General features: G+C 43.0%; 2 protein-coding genes across 3 annotated transcripts in view; one reads left to right on the top strand and one right to left on the bottom strand.

The window, feature by feature from the left end:
- Positions 1-661: 661 nt before the first annotated feature.
- Positions 662-8,869, bottom strand: LOC134061758 (H-2 class II histocompatibility antigen, A-U alpha chain-like). Of its 2 annotated transcripts, none has more exons than XM_062517525.1 (4): positions 8,771-8,869; positions 8,129-8,377; positions 6,996-7,280; positions 662-6,871 (listed from the first exon to the last, which is right to left on the bottom strand). In XM_062517525.1, exons 1-4 carry the CDS (start codon positions 8,832-8,834, stop codon positions 6,696-6,698), a joined length of 774 nt encoding a protein of 257 aa, XP_062373509.1. In that variant the 5' UTR covers positions 8,835-8,869; the 3' UTR covers positions 662-6,695. The 2 variants fall into 2 exon arrangements, with proteins under 2 accessions (XP_062373509.1, XP_062373510.1); XM_062517526.1 differs by having other exon boundaries at positions 8,129-8,341; positions 8,771-8,857.
- A 1,450-nt stretch (positions 8,870-10,319) lies between these two features.
- Positions 10,320-20,717, top strand: part of arl1 (ADP-ribosylation factor-like 1) — a 10,409-nt gene continuing 11 nt past the window's right edge. Inside the window, exons 1-6 of the mRNA XM_062518109.1 lie at positions 10,320-10,459; positions 12,968-13,105; positions 13,221-13,302; positions 16,374-16,485; positions 18,163-18,341; positions 19,594-20,717. The exon at positions 19,594-20,717 is cut by the window's right edge and continues 11 nt beyond it. Coding sequence (XP_062374093.1) covers positions 10,456-10,459; positions 12,968-13,105; positions 13,221-13,302; positions 16,374-16,485; positions 18,163-18,341; positions 19,594-19,624 — 546 coding nt within the window. The 5' untranslated portion in view covers positions 10,320-10,455 and the 3' untranslated portion in view covers positions 19,625-20,717. The remainder of the gene's footprint in view (positions 10,460-12,967; positions 13,106-13,220; positions 13,303-16,373; positions 16,486-18,162; positions 18,342-19,593) is intronic.

Raw genomic sequence — 20,717 nt, 5'->3', positions numbered from 1 at the left:
ATTGTTATGTATTGTCCTTAAAGAAAAACTCCACCGTTTTTTTCATATTAAACTACATTATTCCCTTAACTAAGATGAGTTGATACCGCTCGTGTTTCAATGTGTGCACTCAATGGCTCTGGTGTGCAGTGCTACTTTGATAGCACTTACTGTAGCTAGCCCAGTTAATTCATTATGATCCAAACAGAGATCCCTTTAATTTATTAAATAGGCCTAAAACTAGCTGACGAGACGTTATATTTATTAAGCTCAATGAATATGAATATTTATTAAACTTAGTGAGTGATTGTTCACACTGTGCTGTAAATGTGGCACAAACAATGCTAGAGTTTGTTTATTAACCATACCAAGCATCGTTTCCCAACCTTGGGGTCGGTACCCCATGTGGAGTCACCTGAAAATCAAGTGGGGTCAGCTGAGATATTTAAGCATTAAATATGGCTGTTCTAAATTCAGTATAAACCACGGACTCGAGTGGCTTATTGTTTTTCTAAAATGGTTACTACATCGATCTAGCAATATTTCATGAAACAACGGCACAGCAACGAAAAATGTAACGATGTATTAATAGATAATCATTCTTCTGCCAAGAAATGTATTCCCTCCATATGATTGGTTGCCTTGCAACAACGTGATGCAACAAGCGCATATAGAGGTCAAGTCAAGTCAAGTCAAAGTTTATTTCATCCATTTATATGGAAATTACACATTGCTGTGCACTCCATCATGCCCACATTAAACACATAATAAAAAATAAAATAACCTCCATAGAGGGTAAGACATACCTGCACCGGTAATAGAGAACGGGAATATGACGTGGCGGACGTGGGCGAGGTTTGCGCCGCGGTAGCCTCTGGGATATAAGTGAGGCCTCTTGCACGCTATACTGCCAATTGCTGCCAATGCTGTATGATTGTAAACATTGTAAACATTGCTAACTCGCTGTTTCTAACACCTGTTTTTCACACATCATGGGACGAACGTGTTGTGTTGTTGGATGTAACGTCCATGCCCCCGATCGTCAGGGTAAAAAAATCAACAACGGAGTGTCTTTTTATTGCTTTCAGGATCTCGCATCCACTCTCCAGACAGTATGTCATACGGATCCATGTTACCGATCAAAGATATATTTTCCATATCACGTTGCCTCGCGCAGTGTTGTGCCTGAACGCGTTCATTGAACGAAAGTTCATGAACTCGTTCATAATTTTGGTGAACGTGAACTGAGCGAACTGTATTTCTGCCTGATGAACGATACTGTGAACGCGTTCATTCTGGTGTCTGTGAACGTCACGTTCACTCTTTTTTTAATTTCGTTAGGTTCGGGCAAAAAACACACCGTTAATAGCACTAAAGTGTTGCCAACCGTTGCGTGTGCTTCTTTGTCTATGCCAGATTCTATGTCTGAATTCATATTTCCGTATACTACCGGAATTTTTCCTGCTGCCGACCTATGTTTCCGTAATGTTGCCGCCACAGCTGCTAGACCTATGCATGCAATCGTGGAAAAATCGCACTTGATGATCAAGTGAAGTATTACGGGGAGCCTTTTAAAGCACCCTATGTCAGTGAACAGTTCCATCTCTATGGCTCCGCATCTCTAACGCTGCAGCTAATGCAGCAAGGTATCCTCCTGTAAAAACTACAGTCTTCTGACAGCGCGGCCGCATTTCTGCCCAGCCAACCAAAGCCCAATTGATGGAAATTCTACATTAGATGTGAACAAACGGAGGCCGTAGGCCTATACATTTCGCATGCTTCATGTCTGAATTTCCGCTACCGTCAGAAATGTGGCAAGCAATTATAGCAGAATGTGTAAAACCTGTCTGAAAATGGCTATTTCATGTTAAACTAATGAAGTAGGCTATTTGCTGGCTGTGGCAACAATTTTGAAAGATGCCTATGGTTCGCAACATATTGAAAAAAATGAACTGAACTAGTTCATTTTTTGGAGCTGTGAACTTCGTTCATAATTTGGAATTATGAACTATGAACTGAACTAAGGGAGAGTGGGGGCAGTTGCAACGTGTGGCAGTTGCAACACTGTAGATTTCTCCAATCAGAAACAAGCTAGAGTGATGAAACCAAAGATCCTTAAGGCGTAGCAAGATACGTCGTCGTAGTTCATGTCTATGGGCGCAAAACGGGGATCACTTCCTCTGCATAAAGGGGGTGTGTCATGCGTGTCATTGACGTATTCATGAGTTTCATCAGGTCCCTTTCCACAGGTGTATTTAATCAAGCACTCGATTATCAATGCAATTGCTATCAGTTGCTTGATGATGTTCCAAAATAATCTTGCTGCTCTTTCAAGCCTTCTACATTTATTAATTCTAATATGGAAAGTAACACACACAAAGCATGTAGGCCTACACTTTCAAGGAATTGAATAAAAACATCAATGGAATAATGGAAATATGTCGCTGCTCTCAAGTTACCCCAGCGCCATCTGATCGTCGTTAGCTCAAATCAGGATTTGGTTCAGCTGGCTGGCTAATGTGTTGTCAAGGTAGAGCGTACGTAGCAACCGGCCAACATCAGCAGAATAAACAAGAGGGGCACACCTGATATGAAGTCGATTTTCTCCAGACTGGAATGCTCAAAAATGCTAAAAATGCACCTGGAGTGGTCAGAAGGGGTTGAGGGTCATGAAACCGTGCCCAAAATTCACATTTCTAACTCTAGAGAGCGGAGATCTTAGCATGTATTTGAAATTCTGATCTATGTCCATAGACTTCAATGGAACAGTTGCTGCCTCTGCTCTGCATAAAGGGGGATTTTGACCCCCCCTCTTGCGATTCGGGTTCCAGGAAGTGGCTTCTCATGAAGTATCTTGCTCCGCCCTTATGATCTTTGATGAAACTCATTTTACACATGTGCTAAGCTTGTATGGCTAGTTTTAGAATGACTGTCCCTGTGGGGACGGTTGCAACGTTTTGTTGCAACTGTCCCCAAGGTCCATTCATGTATACCACAACTGTGAATCAGACAGTGAGTAATTTTCTGTCTGATGTTGATAAAGTCAAGATGGCTATTTTGTTAGGCCTATTTCTTTAATTAATTAATGCTGAGCTATCAAAATGAACTGTAATTATTGAAATTAAAAAAAGTTTTTTTTTTACACTCTTCAAAGTCAAGATGGCGCGTTACAACAGTTCTGAGTGTTTGTTAGGTCTGTTTCTTTAATTAATTCATCAATTAATACTGAGAAGTCAAACTGTGGTTTCAAAAAGATAAAATAAATGATAATCAAGAGTGATTTTTGTCATTTTTAAGACTGTTGCAACCGTCCCCTTGTGTGGGGACGGTTGCAACGTTTCACTCTCTCAATTAAAATGTAATTTATTTCAATATTATAATATTTACACATGTTGCATAATTATGTATGGATAGGTGACAGATGTGGGCTAAACATATACAAATTTTGTGTTTCTATTGAAAGCGGTCTCTGAGATATACAAGGAAAGGTAAAAAGTGGTGCAACTGCCCCCACTCTCCCCTAGTTCATTTTAAAATTTGTGAACGATGAACTGAACTAGTTCATGTAGAAAGTGAACTTTTCCAACACTGGCCTCGCGTCCGGCTGGAGCTTGTCTCTGTACGGTCCATTAATACATCTACTAATTTTTAGCATAGTATAGTACCCTAAATGTTTACATCTAGTGTTATTGTTTTGGCTAGCCGATCGTGTTCAAAATACCATAGGTTTGTTGTTTATAATTCGCGCCGCGGCCTCACATAATGGAGGAAAACACCCTTTTTGTTCCAGAATGCATTGCGCCACTGAAGTCGGTTTCCATTCTCTATTACAGACACTGACACAGAATATTTAAAAATAGTACAACAAATAAATGAGCATAAGACAGACACACAATTATGAGAGTTCTTGTTTCATCACTCCTGGTCAAACTGAGTCCACGTTTGTACTGTATGAGGAAGCTGAAGCTTTTTAACGTGAACTCAAAGTTACAGTCATCAACCAACAAAGAAATCAAGGAAACAAATAAAATCTGTAGACAAATAAAAACATAAAGTACATACACTTTGACTCTGAAGAACAGAGAATGGTATTAAAAGCTGAGCTAAAGTCATAGTATAGAATCTTAACACAGTGGCCATTAGTGTCCTGAGAGTAAATCTGAAGTTGAAAACAATAGCATCCTCTGCCCCCTTTCCTGTCTCGTAAGCAAACTGACATGGATATTTTTCTACATGTGGTTTAAGTTCTTTAAAACAATTATTTCACACACTTTCATAATGACCGAGGTTAGAGCCACCGGTCTCAGGTCATTCATACACTCTACCTTTTTCTTTTTAGGTACCGGTATGATACCGGATACCTTCCATAAATCAGGCAAAACATTAATTAATTTACTAAAATGTCCATGTGATAAAATTTACATTGGTAAAACTACCCGCCCCCTTAAACAAAGAATAAGTGAACATAAAAGTTCTATTAGGCGAAAAGATGCCAATTATCCTGTTGCTTGCCATTTTAATGCTATGTCACACCCTATCTCTTCCCTTAGATTTCAAGGCATAGAACAGATAACCCTACACAGAGGGGGTGATGTCGACAGAAGGTTATGTCAACGGGAACTCTTCTGGATATATAAATTAGAGTCACTACAGCCATCAGGTCTAAATGAGGATTTTGACATGAGTGTGCTTATATAGCCTAACTTTGAACTGCTTGTGCTTTGTTTTATGATGGCTGTCGCCTGATGTGTACAAGGCATAGACTTGTTCTCTTTTTCTTGTATGTATATGTTTCATGTATTATCTAAACTACACTACCCATGATGCTTCACTGACACAGAGTGTTTTTCCATACAGAGACTTGTAAAGACCACATGTCCCATGATGCTTTTTTGACACAGGTGTTTTCAATCAAGCCAGGTGTATTAACTCAGCACTGTTGTCTGTATGATTCACTCTGCCTGAAGAAGGTCTAACGACCGAAAGCTATCTATCAGTAAAGCTACTTTCACAAAGACTTGTAGTGTGCGGATTCTTCTCTTAGATATCCAGTCACTCTTAATCCTGCACCTCACACGGATGAGCGGTGATTTTTTACCTTTTTGCTTAAAACATTAAGGGAAAAATAATAGCGTTACATGGTGGATAAAATGCTCGCTAATTGAAAGGCGCAGCTTTTCAGCACCTTCGGTGTAAGCCCATCGGGACCTGCTGCTTTGGAGGCCCTTCGCTTTCTAAACATATTGCACACCTCACGTTCATCAGTTTGTAGGGTACAATCCCCTTCTGTGGTGTTAAGCAAATGCTCTCTCAGCTTGGCCCTTTCCTTAGTCAATTTATTTAAATCATTTGCATATTCCATGTTGATGCCTTTCAGGTTTTCCCTTGCCTACATACCCGCTCATAAGCTTAATGCCATCCCACACCTTCGTCATATTATTTTAGTGTAGTGGAGCGGAGAGGCACGTTGTTATGCGTTGCACATTGTCCAGTTGATGTGGCCTTGACTTGTGCTAATCCCTCAGAAATACTTCACAACACTTTGGAGTCTGGCCCCTGGTACTGAGTGTTGCCACTATAGGTGCATGCAGACCTATCTTTTTATTCAAACTGAGCTTACTTTCTTCATACTTAGCTTATCTTACAACCTTGCTGTTCTAAAATGTTTTTCTACTTCACATTTATACCTATATTTTTCCTTACTGATTTCTTTTCTAAGTTCTTTCTGAACTATTTTTAATATGCGGTCAAGGTGTGTGGTTATGTTGGAATTTATAACGGCATTGAATGTGATTCAGCCAATCATAATCAAGGACCGGAACTATCTGTTTTAGAATGGGTATTTTACAATCGACCAATTGACCTGCGCAGCGCTGTACACTGCGAGCAGGTCGTTGCAAAAACAAGTAAAAATATATTAGTGCGAATTTAAAATAATAAATACTCGCACACATGCGAGTACTGATTTCAACCCTTTCATTCGCATTTTGCTCCTAAAATGAATCCACACCAAGTGGATCAAAGTATAGTACAATTTTCGCGCATCTGTATACAAATTTGTTGACAGAGTTGACAACTCTTACGCACCTGGCTAGACACTCAAGCTTTCAGCATCAACTTCGCGCTCTCACACACACGCAAGAAATGTCACTCCAAATCCATTCTTCTTTCAATCTGTTCGTTATCAGTTGGTGACTAGCAATTACTGGTGAAACGGTAAACCATGATAAAACTGTTGACTATAACAATTACCGTGTTCATTTCAAATATTATTATTATCACGGTTGATAGGCTTAACACAGTTTGGAAACCGTGGTTAATTACTTCCAGCTTCACCCGAGCCTGCATTTGACATAGGCCTGGTAGACTTCTATGAAACATAAATGGCATCCTACTGATTCTGTTGTCTAAATGACGTATTTAACCACGTTTCGGTGTAGGCTACATCTGCTTTTAAGGCGGAACATTTTCATCGCAAATATGCGCTGTATAGCCACTCTTTTTATGGCTACGTTCACATTAAATCCATTCCCCTAACGTTATCAGGAGAATAACGTTTTATTTTGAGCACTGGTTGTCACTCATTGAATATAACAGATATAGGCTACCAAACTCCAAGACAAGTCATGGCAGAGTAAGTTAAGCACCCAGCCAATTAAACATGACCAAGGAAAAAGTGAAAGGACAACTCACAATGCCATGCCACGGGAGGCTACCTAAATCATAGAAGTTAATGCTACACCGTAGTGACCGTACAAGCGTAGAGCCCTGGACGTGCGGTTTTCTCTGCGGACGAGGATGAATGTTCCGGCAGCCACTCCCAGCGATCCCAGCGTCAGACCCACTACACAGAACACTAATGGACCAAGACTGGGGTCAGGCACCTCCACATCTGAGGAGAACACACACACACACACACACACACACACACACACACACACAATGGATTTAACTTTATTTACACCTTGTATGTACAACAATGTTTGTATGTACAACTTGTACTGTATGACAATTACCGAACTCTCTGGTCAGGGGCTGCTCCAGTGCCGAGTGCTCCACCGTGCAGCTGTACACGTCCCCCTTCTCCGGGGTGAACCTCAGCGTGGAGAACATGGTGAAGGAGCCATCTCTTAGATTGGCATGTAGTTGACTGTTTTTCACTCCCTGACTGATGACTTTGTTGTTCCTGGTCCATGTCACGTTGAGCAGAGGAGGGTAGACACCTGTGATGTAGCAGGTGAGCGTGTTCTCAGTGCCCGCCTTCACCTCGTCTCTGGGGAAGAGGGAAGTCATGGGGGCGGCTGGGGACGACACACAGGAGAGGTTAAAGGAAGGCACTACTGGGCATACAGGAGAGATTAAAGGCACTACTGGGCATACAGGAGAGGTTAAAGGAGCACTATGAGCATACAGGAGAGATTAAAGGAAGGCACTAGTGGGCATGCATACTGGGCATACAAGGTTAAAGGCACTACTGGGCATACAGGAGAGGTTAAAGGAAGGCACTACTGGCCAACAAACACTCACTCATTCATCATCCGTGACAAATGACAAACATGCCATTGCTGCACTCAACAGACTGATGTAAAGACCCACCACCACCCTTATGTGTGTTATGCTGTGTTGTGGTGTTCTGTACAGTATGTGATGTGTTAGTTCTGCTGCACAAGGGTATTATGCTGTATGTCATATCAGGTGTTGAATCTACCTTTCATTTAAGCAATGGGACATACAGTACTGATGTGTAAAATGAACAGCCCTTTGGGGCAATAAAGGCTATCTCATCTAACCTTAATTTGAGCAGGACGTTTTTTAAAAAATCTACAAAGAATCTACAAAAAATCTACATATGAATCAGTGTAAATGTGCATCAAGAAAATATATGATCTGTACATTTATATACTAATTTACTACAGTCATGTGGGGAAGTTAACATGTTACTAAAGTCATTAGTGCTTCCTTCAAAAGAGATAATGATAATATTAATATGGTTATGGTTATTAATATTTAACAATGAACTGTAATAAAAACTGCAATCATGTAGGAAGTCCAATTATTATCAGACTTGTAGGCCTATATACATATTATGTTATGATTGATGATTAAAGCTAGCCGAGGGAAATACATCTGTGATGTTATTCTGACTCACCCTTTGCCACTGCTGGGTTCTTGTTGTTTTTTATGCTTAATGCCAAGTTATACTTGCAGGTTTGCCAGCTATTGACTGCAACCTCATACATGTCCTTCCCATATGTAAATAGTTCAGCAAACTCAGGCAGTGTCATTACAAAGTTTCTGGCCTTGAAATCGGCATGGCCTATCTCTTCTCCATTCATGTCAAAGATGCTCTCTTCATCTGAGTCTGAGCATACAGTCAGAAAAATGTTCACATCTACATCTGAGAAATGCCATAAAACAAAGGTACACCAATAGTGAGGGCAGCATCCTTCAGTGCTACATATGGGACACAACAGACATATGGCCTAGTGTGACATCAAGACTACTGTATTCATCATGAATTTAACTAATAAAGAAGTGCTCACATAGACTTCAGTAGGGGCTAGACTTACAGTATGGTACTCTACTTTATACTTAATGCCATTCTTTCAGTGGAAACCAATGTGGTATTGCATTTAATTAGCATCCAATGGTGATTCATTTCAAAGTATTCATTTCAATATGAAGATTTTAATTGTCATTTTCATAAGTTCTATATTCAGCAGGCTCAAGGTTTTTAAAACTCAACCTTCTACATCCTAGCTTCTGTTTGTAGAAAACACTGTCAACTCACACTTCGCCTCTGTGTAGATAATCCCTGCAAGGACAAGAAATATCCCTGTTAGAGTCATCTTCATAGGAACGGCTGGGGAACTCCTTGTTGAACATGTTGAACAAGGTGAAAGCAAAAGGAAAACAAATTTCTTCAGACTACAGGCAAACTCAACTGAGGTAGGCCTACGCCCAACAGTCAATAGCCAATCAGATTAACAGGGTCATCTGTCTCTAGGCAAACACTGATGGCAAATTCCAGTGCAGGGTTTCCATTAAGTCTTCATAATGTATTTTAGTATTTATGACACACAATGTATATATTCACTACAGTGTAGCGTATAGAGATATACATGATGTACTAAAAAAAAAATACGCTGTTCACGAGGCATCGGCAGGGACACACACGTACAGTACTACAAACACACACACACACACACACACACACACACACACACACAAGAGAGCCCAGTACACTACTGAGGAAGCGACTGTCAAATGAATACATGTAAAACACACACACACACACACACACACACACACACACACGTGGGTGCGGTGTGTTCAGATGGGGCATCGGCTGGCGTGAGCCGGGCATCTGGAGAGACGGGCAGCGCTCTGGGGCCAGACTGGCACGAGGGCATCAGCCTCAGAGGAGCACACAAGGTGTGTGTGTGTGTGTGTGTGTGTGTGTGTGTGTGTGTGTGTCTGCGTCTGCGTCTGCGTTTGGCGCCCCCAGGTGGTTTTTCTGAGTAAGTTCAACGCTCAGAGCTTGGGTCAGGACCACAAGCTACTGCTGCGCTGTACCAAGGCCGCGTAAAAGACACGAGTAGCCTCAAGGTGTTGCTGTGTGTCTGTGTAAAGGCAGTGTGTGGTCCTTAGAGATGGAGTTGCAGTTTAGATAGTCCTGCTTAAGACATATGTACAGTAAACATTTAAGTACAAAAATAAATGTATTTGTATATTGTTTTATTATTTATGTTTTGATATGTTAAAATACATTTCTAATACAACTTTAGGTACCCAAATGCCCATACTCCTAGTAGTTGGTTAGAAAAAGTTTGATTTCGATAGTTTGGTTCCTCAGTATCAATGGTTTATTTGCACTAATGCAAAACAAAGTTTTGGACATGATTTTTGAATGGGGAAAAAAGTAAATAATGCTGGAAAGTATCATATTTACAAATTAAGAAAAAAAAATAAAAGTGCCATCACAATATTCGCAGATCCTGCAGGTTTGAGTCTGGCATACATAACAACGTATGTAGTGAAATCAGACTCTCATCTGTTTCCAATCTGATCTTTATTCATAGTGTAGCCTATTTTATTATTTTAAAATCGTATAAGCTTATGCATGCTTGCTATTTAGTTTAAATCTATTCGGGTACCAGTTATAACCAATGTTTTACTTCAAACAATATTGATACATTGCAACAAATAATTGGATGTCAATTGTTATGAACTAATTAATGTATTCAACAGCGCAATGTTTTGCAGTAAAACCTTGCCATGGCTGCTCAAAACTGGTTTGGGGGTTCATGTTGTCGAATCTGCTGACTGGAAAAGCCACGTTAGTGTTGCCATTTGGCAGAGCGACACGTCATTTCGGACTCCCAGCACGGAAGCGTGTGGTCCGCCGATATTGCTGCTGTCGTACTAGCTCAGTTTAACAACATTTAACGTAGAAGTAGCGAGGACCTCATCAAAATGGGTAAGCAAAACAGTTTTGTACAATTTGCGAGTCAAAATAGCAACGTTAACATTGTTTAACTTGCTGGTTAAGTTTGGATAGCTTGCCATTCAGTAAACCCAACCCCATAGCTGTGTAGCTAACAGTTAGCTGGGTATTTAACTTCCATGCCCGGAATGTTAGGTACTAAATGGTGATTGATTGATTAAGACTGCCAAATATTGTATAAACATTTGGATAAACCGATTAGAGATGCACCGATCGCTCGGCCGCCGATCGGAATCGGCCGATTTTCACGTGATCGGCCACGACCGGCGACCGGCCGGTCAGTCTGAGACATGCCGATTTTATGCCGGTCAAATGCACTCGCACGTACTTGTAACAACATCACACTCACACAGCTGAGTTTGCAAAGTTTGATGAAGCTAGGCCAACAGTCAGGGCTGGATAAAGCGCTAATACTGAGTTTTTCTATGCAGCGAACGCTGTGCTTTGCCATATTGCGTGGCATTTAAACTGTCACTTCAGGTTACAGCGCTCATCAAAGCCCGTCCTTGCCGCTAATTGCGTGCCCACAGCTGAACCACAAGTGCTATCAATAAGCAGCGACATAGCCTTTACTCAACTTAAGGCGAGACACGGCAGGAATAAACATAGTTTTGCTTCGGTTTGCCAACTTATCATGTATTCTTTCACACTACTACAACAACTAAGTCCGATTTACACATTTAGAGGTTTATTTCATTACCTTTTGTCTGATCACGCCTGTATATTTCTTCTAAATTCGCCAAAAGTTAGCATTCTAACGTGTCTTATCTCCCTCAACAATGGAATTCTCTTCTCTGATTGGCTAATGGGGTGGCCATTAACTTCGTATAACCTGCTACCTTCGAAGTAGTTCCCGTATCACACTTGAATATTAATTCGCCAAACTCGTTGCGAAGTTTAAATGAACGGTCACGTTGCATCCAAGCTGAAATACAGACGTGCAGAACCATAGTAACATTGTAGCATATGACGGAGGTGGATTGTAGCTAGTTGGATGCCATGTAGGCTATAAAAGTAGCGATCTTTCAAAGTTAAAGTTAATCAGAATCCTGGGAAATGCCCGCTTGACAACGGCAGAGATAGAACTAACGACTGGCTTTTGGCCGTAGCAACCAGCCATTTAGAACTAACGACTGGCTTTTGGCCATAGCAACTAACCATTTAGAACTAGTAACGGCAGTTTTGTCCTGCAAGTAGAAAGTTGATATGTGGCGGAAAGTAGTCCCACAGTCAAGACAGTTTTAGCGATGTTAACGGACGCAACGGTGGAATAAAACTATGTTCTAAATATACAGGTTATGAATACAAACGGGAGATAAGCGGGATAACGGCCTTCGAGGTCGACCGGTTCGATGGAAATAATGGCACGGCGGAGGTAACTCCGTCTCCGTGCTTCGCACGTCGCCGGAGTTCTAGACCTCCACCTAGCCATTATTTCCATCGAACCGGTCACCTCGTCGGCCGTTATCCCTTACATAAACTACCGCGACCGTGATACAAAACATATCATGCGTGGTGTCCTTGGAAAGCTGTGTTTCTCCAGCATGACGTTATGCCATCCAAATATGGACACTTCCTTAGTATCCGCAAGCAATCGCGAAAGTTCAAAGAAGAGTGTGGACTGAGAATGTATGTCATTTGCTCTGTTTCAAGGCTTCTCAAAATTAGTTTTTTTTGTTGTCATTTTCCAACATCTCAGCCTATGTAGCACTAACTTCAGTTATCAGTATTCTGAAGATATTTACAGTTGGATATTGCATATGGATGTGAGAAGAAAATAAATAGTGTTCCTAGTGCATTTCTATGTGTGAATTGAATGTCCCACACTGGGATTACTGCAGCTGAAGAAGACTTGAAGAAGAATCTGTCTATTCACATTTTTCTACCAGCCATTGATAAGTTGATTACATTTCTAACATGTTGTATTAAAGAAAATATAGGCCAGAAAATAACTCTTTGTTTGTGCTGTAAAGTGGTTAGAAGAAATTAAATCGGAATCGGCTAAAATCGGTATCGGCCGGTCAAACTCGATGAAAAATCGGAAATCGGAATCGGCCAAAAAATTGCAATCGGTGCATCTCTAAAACCGATACATCAAAAGCATCCTTGATGGAGAACTGACTTCAAGCTAATGGACAGATCTCGTATGGCATTGCTAGCTAGAAAGACTTATGCTAACAGCAGTGCTAGCTTGTCCATTTCGGTCCATTGGAGCTCAAATGTTTCTTCATACAACAAGGATGTTGATGATCTCTTCTCATTCCCAGTCTCTGTAGGACACAATGTTGTCTGTTTGCCCGTGATCGAGTTGTCATTCTGTGTGTGGGTACTCTATTTACATGTCTCAGCTAGTGTGCATTTCTAGGCGAAAGTGTAATGCATGTCACAGATTGGTTTTGCGCCAACGTGAATAGCAGCAACATCAAAGCATGGAAACCGGTGTAATGAATGGGTAATATAATGAGCTCCTTTCTGCTTTAGGTGGCTTTTTCTCCAGCCTTTTCTCCGGCCTGTTCGGCACACGGGAGATGCGGATCCTGATTCTCGGACTGGACGGGGCTGGCAAAACGACCATTCTCTACCGCTTACAAGTCGGGGAGGTCGTCACAACCATCCCAAGTCAGTACAATTCGAGTCGAACTATTGCAGTCTTTCTTGTGTCAATCTCATTTACAAGTTATATGACTTTTTAAAGTTGTATTTGGTCGCTAATTGCGTGCCTCTACCCACACAGCCATTGGCTTCAACGTGGAGACGGTGACATACAAGAACCTGAAGTTCCAGGTGTGGGATCTTGGTGGCCAAACTAGTATCAGGTAAGAATGTCGGATTATGCTTAAAATATATACCCCTGCTCATCAGGTTCCATGTATAATGCATAGCTATTCATTGAGGGCTCTTACCATATTGTGGTGTATGTGTAAGTATTAGGGTAGGATAAGTAGATATGTAATAAGGATTTACATAACATGCAACATGCTTAACGTGTGTGTGTGTGTGTGTGTGTGTGTGTGTGTGTGGGACCATGTTACAAGTTCCATGGAAACGTCTTGTAGTGAAATGAACATTAAGTCTAACTGACCCAGTGTTAAGTAGACAGTGTATTGTCTAAGGCTTGTTATAGCCTGTGATGGCTTATTGTGGGCTGTGGGTTCAATTCTTTCACACAAACACACGTCACAGACCAGGCACGCCATGTTTTTGGAGGTGCGAGCAAATGCATAACCATGGAAATCACATAGGAACTGGTAGAGAGCTCATTTAATTGTGTGGTTCCAAAGGCATTGAACTCGGCTGTGATGTTTCTTGCTGCATTTAACTTGGCTTACACGACCGTACACATGGATTGGCTTTAAAAAAGAAGATGTGACAGATAATTTCACATGTGATTTCCTTGGTGATGTGTTTGATTGCACCTCCAAAATCCATGGCGTACCTGGCGGTACCTGTTTACCCAGAGGCTACCGCTCAAAAACACCCTCAAAGGCCCGTATGTTTGTGTGAAAGAATTGGAGTCTTTTGGAACTCTAATCCTCATGCCATTTGAGACTGGTGCTGTGCTGGACTGATTGCTCTGGTCTGTCTAGTCACTTTGCTGGTGCTGTGCAGGACTGATTGCTCTGGTCTGTGCTGGACTGATTGCTCTGGTCTGTGCTTGACTGATTGCTCTGGTCTGTGTGGTCACTTTGCTGGTGCTGTGCAGGACTGATTGCTCTGGTCTGTCTAGTCACTTTGCTGGTGCTGTGCAGGACTGATTGCTCTGGTCTGTCTAGTCACTTTGCTGGTGCTGTGCAGGACTGATTGCTCTGGTCTGTGCTGGACTGATTGCTCTGGTCTGTGCTGGACTGATTGCTCTGGTCTGTGCTTGACTGATTGCTCTGGTCTGTATGGTCGCTTTGCTGGTGCTGTGCTGGACTGATTGCTCTGGGGCCTCATTTATAAACGATGCGTACGCACAAAAGAATGCGTACGCCTCGTTCTACGCAAGCTTTGGTATTTATAAAACGTGAACTTGACGGGATAATGTGCGCACCTCCACGCAAGCTCTGACCCATGCGTACGCACAAAAAAGGGAAAAGCAGAAACTGCGACCTCAGGAGGAAACAGGTACAACGACCCGAAATTGGTTCAATAATTGAAGTTTAACACAAGCATAACATCGCGCAATGACGCGCATCAATGACATAACTGCCTTAACCTAATCCTGTTTAAAATCTAAAACGTGGTTGATTGTTGTTTCGTGCGCCCGTCAAAAATTCCATCTTATTTGATGCGAGAAAGACATGCTGATAGGCTATACCTATGTATGTTTTGTTAATTATCCACTTATGGCTTTCATGCATGTTTTGTTATTTGTCAATAATCAAGGCTCAAACATGTTGCTTGTTAGCTTGCAAATGGTAGGCTATATACAGTAAGTGCTGACGTGCATCGGCTTTCTTGCCACTGGCTGAATCGAGAACTGGCTGACCGGACTGGAATAGCCAACCTTCAGCCGAATTTTGCCAGACGTGTTAGGAGGTGTAACTGCTTCATCACCAAACTACATCAACTTTCCTTACATGGTGAACAGGCAAATAAAAACGCAGTCTAATTTCCCAAATGTGATCCGTGCTATTGACTGCAATCATATTGCTATAAGACCACCGAGTGAAAATAAATGTGCCTTTGTTAACAGGAAGCATTTTCATTCCCTCAATGTCCAAGTTATATATGTGACACGGACATGTTGCTCACAAATGTTGGCCTGATTCATATTGAGACATACTGTAGCAGCGTTGGGCGCAGACTGAATGCTGGAGCTGTGCGCGATGCTTCTACTGTTGGTGCGGGCGAATCGTGTTTAAATCCTGTGTGTAAAAGAATTTGTAGCAATTTTTCGACCATTTCTAAACATTCACCCTTTACTCATTCAATTGTTGTAGATGACAGTGGATATCCGCTGAAACGGTGGCTGCTCAAGCCATTTATGAACCCCCAAACAGTCAATGAAGTTGCGTTTTTTGTCTTTCCCGCTGTTTTTGGCATGTTGTCCACAGACATCAATATTCATTAAGGGCGTTTCGCTGAATATTTATAAGCAATTATGGGTGTGTCTTGAGGTACGCACAGGTGCCGCAAATGTAGAGTAGAGCTTGATTTATAAAGGGAAATTGGCGTGGAACGTGCGTGCGCACGGTTTTATAAATCAGAATATTTCTGTGCGCACGCACTTTCTGAGTTTTGAGCGCACGCCATCTTCTGGCGTACATCCTGCGCAAAGTTTTATAAATGAGGCCCCTGGTCTGGCTGGTCGCTTTGCTTGTGGAATGATGAACTGATCACACTGGTGTATCTGGTGGCTCTGGGACAGCTGTGGCCTACTGGTTAGGGTTTTGGCTGGTAACCGAAGGGTTGCCGGTTTGATGCCCGACCAGTTGGAAAAATCAAGTGCCCTTGAGCAATAAGGCACCTAACCCGTCACTGCTGTAGCTCACTGCTCTGGGTTAGCGTGTGCTTCACCTCACTGTGTGTTCACTAATTCACGAATGGGATAAGTAAAGAGAACAAATTCCTTGTTCCGTAATTTCCTGACTATTAGCCGTTGCTTATACATTTATTTTGCAAAATTTCTTCAGCTATGAGGCTAATACAGGGGGTCAGTTAATATGGTGCTAATATGGTTTTGTTTCTTTTAACTTGCATAAAACACTGTCCTGCGGCTTATACACAATGCGGCTTATATGCGGGAAATTACTGTATGCGCCAGTAGCATAGAACCCTGATGTACTGATTGTACTGCTTGCTCCTCAGGCTCTAGAACAGGGATGTGTCATAGTGCCAGGTTCTAGAACAGAGGTGAGTAGTGCCAGGTTCTAGATCTTTGACTGTCCTGCTTGCTCCTCAGGCCCTACTGGCGGTGCTACTACTCGAACACAGACGCGGTCATCTACGTGGTGGACAGCAGTGACCGCGACCGCATGGGCATCTCCAAGTCAGAGCTGGTGGCCATGTTGGAGGTAAGAGAGACCCATGAATCCTACTTACCCTTCTGCTATGCTAAAGTAACTAAACCTCCACATGTTCAATAATCCACCTACTACTACTTAGCCTGGATAACAGGATAACTTTTTTTTTTTTAAATCAGTTTGCTCTCTGCGTAGTTACTGCCTTTTTGCTTTGTAGGGCAGGTTTGGTGCACATAGCCCAATATAATTAGAATAAGTCTAGAGGCAGAAACAGAATGTTTCCCTATGGTGATGAAAGCCCTACATTACTGTCGCTCATTGAGAGGAAAATGGCTGGTTAGGTGTAGAGCTGTGCCATTGTGCTACTTATAATGATCTGCTTTGAGATGTCACAGTAGCAGGTATGCAAATCATTCGTCATTGAGTAGAGACTCTTATTTAGGACTTACAGAGAACCAGTTCCAGGAACAGTTCCCCTCGGGGGTTCTTCTAGTTCTTCTCTATTCTTCTCTATTCTGCCTTCTGGTGCCATTTGGAAGCCCCGAGCCTCATCACCACCACCTCATCAGTTAAAGGGATATTCCACCATTTGGGGAAATACTAATTTTCCACCTCTCCTTGAGTTGAACGGTTGACTTTTACCTTTCTCCAGTTCATCCAGCCATTCCCTGAGTCTGGCGATACCACTTTGAGCTCCAGACTATTAGCACCTCGCAATACCCCTTTAATGTTGGAGCCTAGGACAGGGTTGTTGGAATGAACTGACAGTAGGTGCACTCGACATGTCAAGTCGGCTGCAAACGCATGCAGTCGAAACGTAATTTGAGTCATATGCAGTGCATGCTGGTTAGACGTGTTGTTCGACTTGAAGAAAAGTTGTGATCATGTCACAAAAATGCGACCATGTCACGTCACTCAAAACTCGCGGGATGAAGACGCGAACAGTCACTTTGCGCAATTCTCCGCATCTAGTTTGAAACGCCTGCAACCGGCTGGATCCCACCCCATGACGTCAGTTCAAAGACGTGATAGGTCCGTTTGGAACAGGTTTGGAAGGAATCTCCCCATGACGATTATGACAGGGGTCTCGTTCTGCCTGCTTACCAAAGATTCTATAGCGGAGCAAGATGGATGCAGTTAACATTTTAGGACCAGCACAGCCAGCGTCTGGGATGACACCTGAGCTTGTCAAAAGTGATCCATCTTGTTCTGTTGCAGAATCTTTTCCCCTTACGTTAGAATGTACTAAAATGAACAGATATGGAAGGGATATCTTCTTATTTGTGATTTCTGGAACAGCGGTAGGCTATCCTACTGAAAAGGTTTTGATATTCTGCTATTTTATGCTGTTGGTTACATGTACACGGAAAATCACACCTGATATTTAATTAATGTGCTACAATGCAGGCCTGTTAACTGTACGACAACAGTGGTTTATTTAAACTACTTCATATCAATTTATTTCGTCAGTCATCATGCTCATTTTAATGAGTAAGAATGAAAGTTAAATACTGTATTTAATGCACACAAATTCCGCGATATCTCCCGCGAGGTCTCACGGGAATCACGTCTGTCAAATTTGCAAAATCGTGTTCGGGACCATCTGCACCTAAAACTTTCGCCCCTCCCGGTGACACTCAAGCTCTCGTTGACGTATGCAGTCAGCCGAAGTCAGCCGTTTCCGAACTCGAATGCACCTACTGATTTGTGTGTGTGTGTTTTTTAAAGGAGGAGGAGCTGAAGAAGGCCATCCTGGTGGTCTTCGCCAACAAGCAGGACATGGAGCAGGCAATGACGCCCACCGAGGTGGCCAACTCGCTCGGCCTCCCCGCCCTCAAGGACAGGAAGTGGCAGATCTTCAAGACGTCCGCCACCAAAGGCACGGGCCTGGACGAGGCCATGGAATGGTGAGTCCTTGTGAACGTCTTCGGGGTTCCAAACCTCGGAACCATCTACAGCCCTGGGGTTGGCATGGCGCATGTCCCTACACACCAGCTCGAGGAGGAATCTAGATCAGATCTAGCCTGGCGATCACCAGACTAAGCTCAATCTTTTAAGTATATGCTGTATTTCTACTGCGCAAGAGGCCTTATCAATGGGCATAGTTCAAATGACTGTACGCTTGGATAGTCCTTCAACCAATCAAATCAATGATCCGGGTGCACAAGCCAGTTTTTGATTGGTTCCAGCAAACATGGACAGATTTCCACCCTGAGATGCAAGGTGAAATCAATCGCCGACTGGTTTACCCAGTCTAGATTAGATCATCATCACTTTACTGTAGAGGGGAAATTGGGAAATGTGTCCAGAACACTGGGGAATTCCAGACTGTTTTCATGACCCCATTTTGGCGTCTCGTCCGAGGGATGGCATCTCGGGGGAACTCCCTGCTGTTCTCATGACCTCATTTTAATGTGTCGTGACGCCGGGTCACTCCCCCTCAATATGAGTCATGGGAAGTTTCATGACATCACTTCCTCATGCGGAGGAAGAATGGCAGATTTGACAGTGCAGTGTCCCCCCCCCATCACTGCACTGGGGCATTGGGGCGTAATGGCCAGAGGGAAGACTGCCCCCTACTCACCGCCCAACACCACTTCCAGCAGCCACTCAGTGTTCCCAGGAGGTCTCCCATCCAAGTACTAACCAAGCCCACACCTGCTTAGCTTCAGTTTCTGTGCAGACACTGGGTATCCACTGGACTGGCTGCTGGCTAGAGTCAATATAAGATTTAGTCACTGATATACACGTCATTTTATGTTGGAATTAAAAAAGAAAGCGACTATTGTCCTGGCTCCATTGAGTTGTATCACGACTAAAGACTCTTCCTCAACCCTCTGGCTCGTTCCCGCTTATCTATAAAGAATGATGGGGCGGCAACAATGGGATAGTCTATCTTTAGTGTATCCAGAGTTCTTTATAGATCAGTGGGAACGAGCCGGGAGGAGAGGAGAGATGTTGAGCCTTTCGAGTTCATTAGTAGAGGAGGAAGGCTGCTTTGGGTTTTCACCTTTTTATAACGTTAATGATTAGCGTAGCTGTAGGAAACGGATATGAGTTGTGTGTGTTGAATTGTATCCTCTGTTGACACTGTTGTATGCGTGGGGGTGTTGTGTTGACTCAGTGTGTTCTTTCTTTCTCTCTGTCGTTTCTCTGCAGGCTGGTCGAGGCGCTGAAGAGTCGGCAGTAGGCACACAAGACCCCGCCCCCACCCCACCTGTAAATACTCCTGACCCTTGACCTCCAGCAGAAAGACTCCTGATTGGCTGTCCTCTAGACCAGTGACTGACTGTGCTCTTGCCTCATTGTTTGAAGGCCACTCCCTCTGTAATCTTGGCTGCCCCCCTCCCCTGCCCCACACACACACATACATCACACACAAGAGTGGCCTTCGAGTATGTGTGTGTGTGTATGGGTGTGTGTATGGGGCATCAAGAACCAAACAATGATTAAAAATGGCAGCCCCCCCCCTCCCCCCTTTACACACACCACACATAGGAGTGGCCTTGGAGAGTGTGTGTGTGTGTGAGTGTATTTGTGAATGGGGCGTCAGGACCTAAGTATCCAGTAAATCTGGCAGTCTGCCCCCCCCCCGCCCCCCCACCACTCTAAACGGACGGCAGTGGGACCAGCCTCTGACGAGTATAACGTTTGATCATAACACTGTAGGGCAGCGCAGGAAGCCGAGCGGCGGGTGCCAACCGAGGCGGGTGGTCCTCTCCTCTCCCCTTCGCCCGCCATGCCGCCATGCTGTGCCCGCCCGACTGCCCGAGAGCGAGACGCGGGGGGGGGGGGGGGACTCGGGGTTGTCGGTCGACGGATGTGCGATGACACTCTGACCCTGTTGCTGTAGATGTGTTACTCTCGCTCTGCTCTGATTTGTCTTTCTCTCTCTCTCAGCTTTGTTTCTTATCTTCTCTTCTGCTGATTTGTGTTCATCTGATCAATAACAGTCCCAATACCCCTCTCCGTTCTGATTCCACTACATCTTTTATAACTAAACTGATAAATGGGTTTATTCTATTTTTTTTTGGTTTGTTATACGATCTTTGTTTTGCCTGTTTGTTAATATATTTTTTTTTCTTTTTCAATCTGCATTTGACTCCTATAGAAATGGATGTGGCTGCTTTGGTAGCTGACTTTTGGTATTTTAGTACTTACATATTTAAGAGTAATTGTCCTTTGTATGCGATGGATTTGTAATGGCATATTTATAGGAGAGAATGCGCCGTGGTTGCATCAGTATGACTTGGGGTTGTGTCCTCTCTGTAATAAAGCAATGG

This window comes from Sardina pilchardus, chromosome 17, assembly GCF_963854185.1.
Source record: "Sardina pilchardus chromosome 17, fSarPil1.1, whole genome shotgun sequence".
NCBI classification, from domain to species: Eukaryota; Metazoa; Chordata; class Actinopteri; order Clupeiformes; family Clupeidae; genus Sardina; species Sardina pilchardus.
The sequence above is the reverse complement of the archived record's forward strand: the minus strand, read 5'-3'. Positions and strand labels throughout refer to the sequence as shown.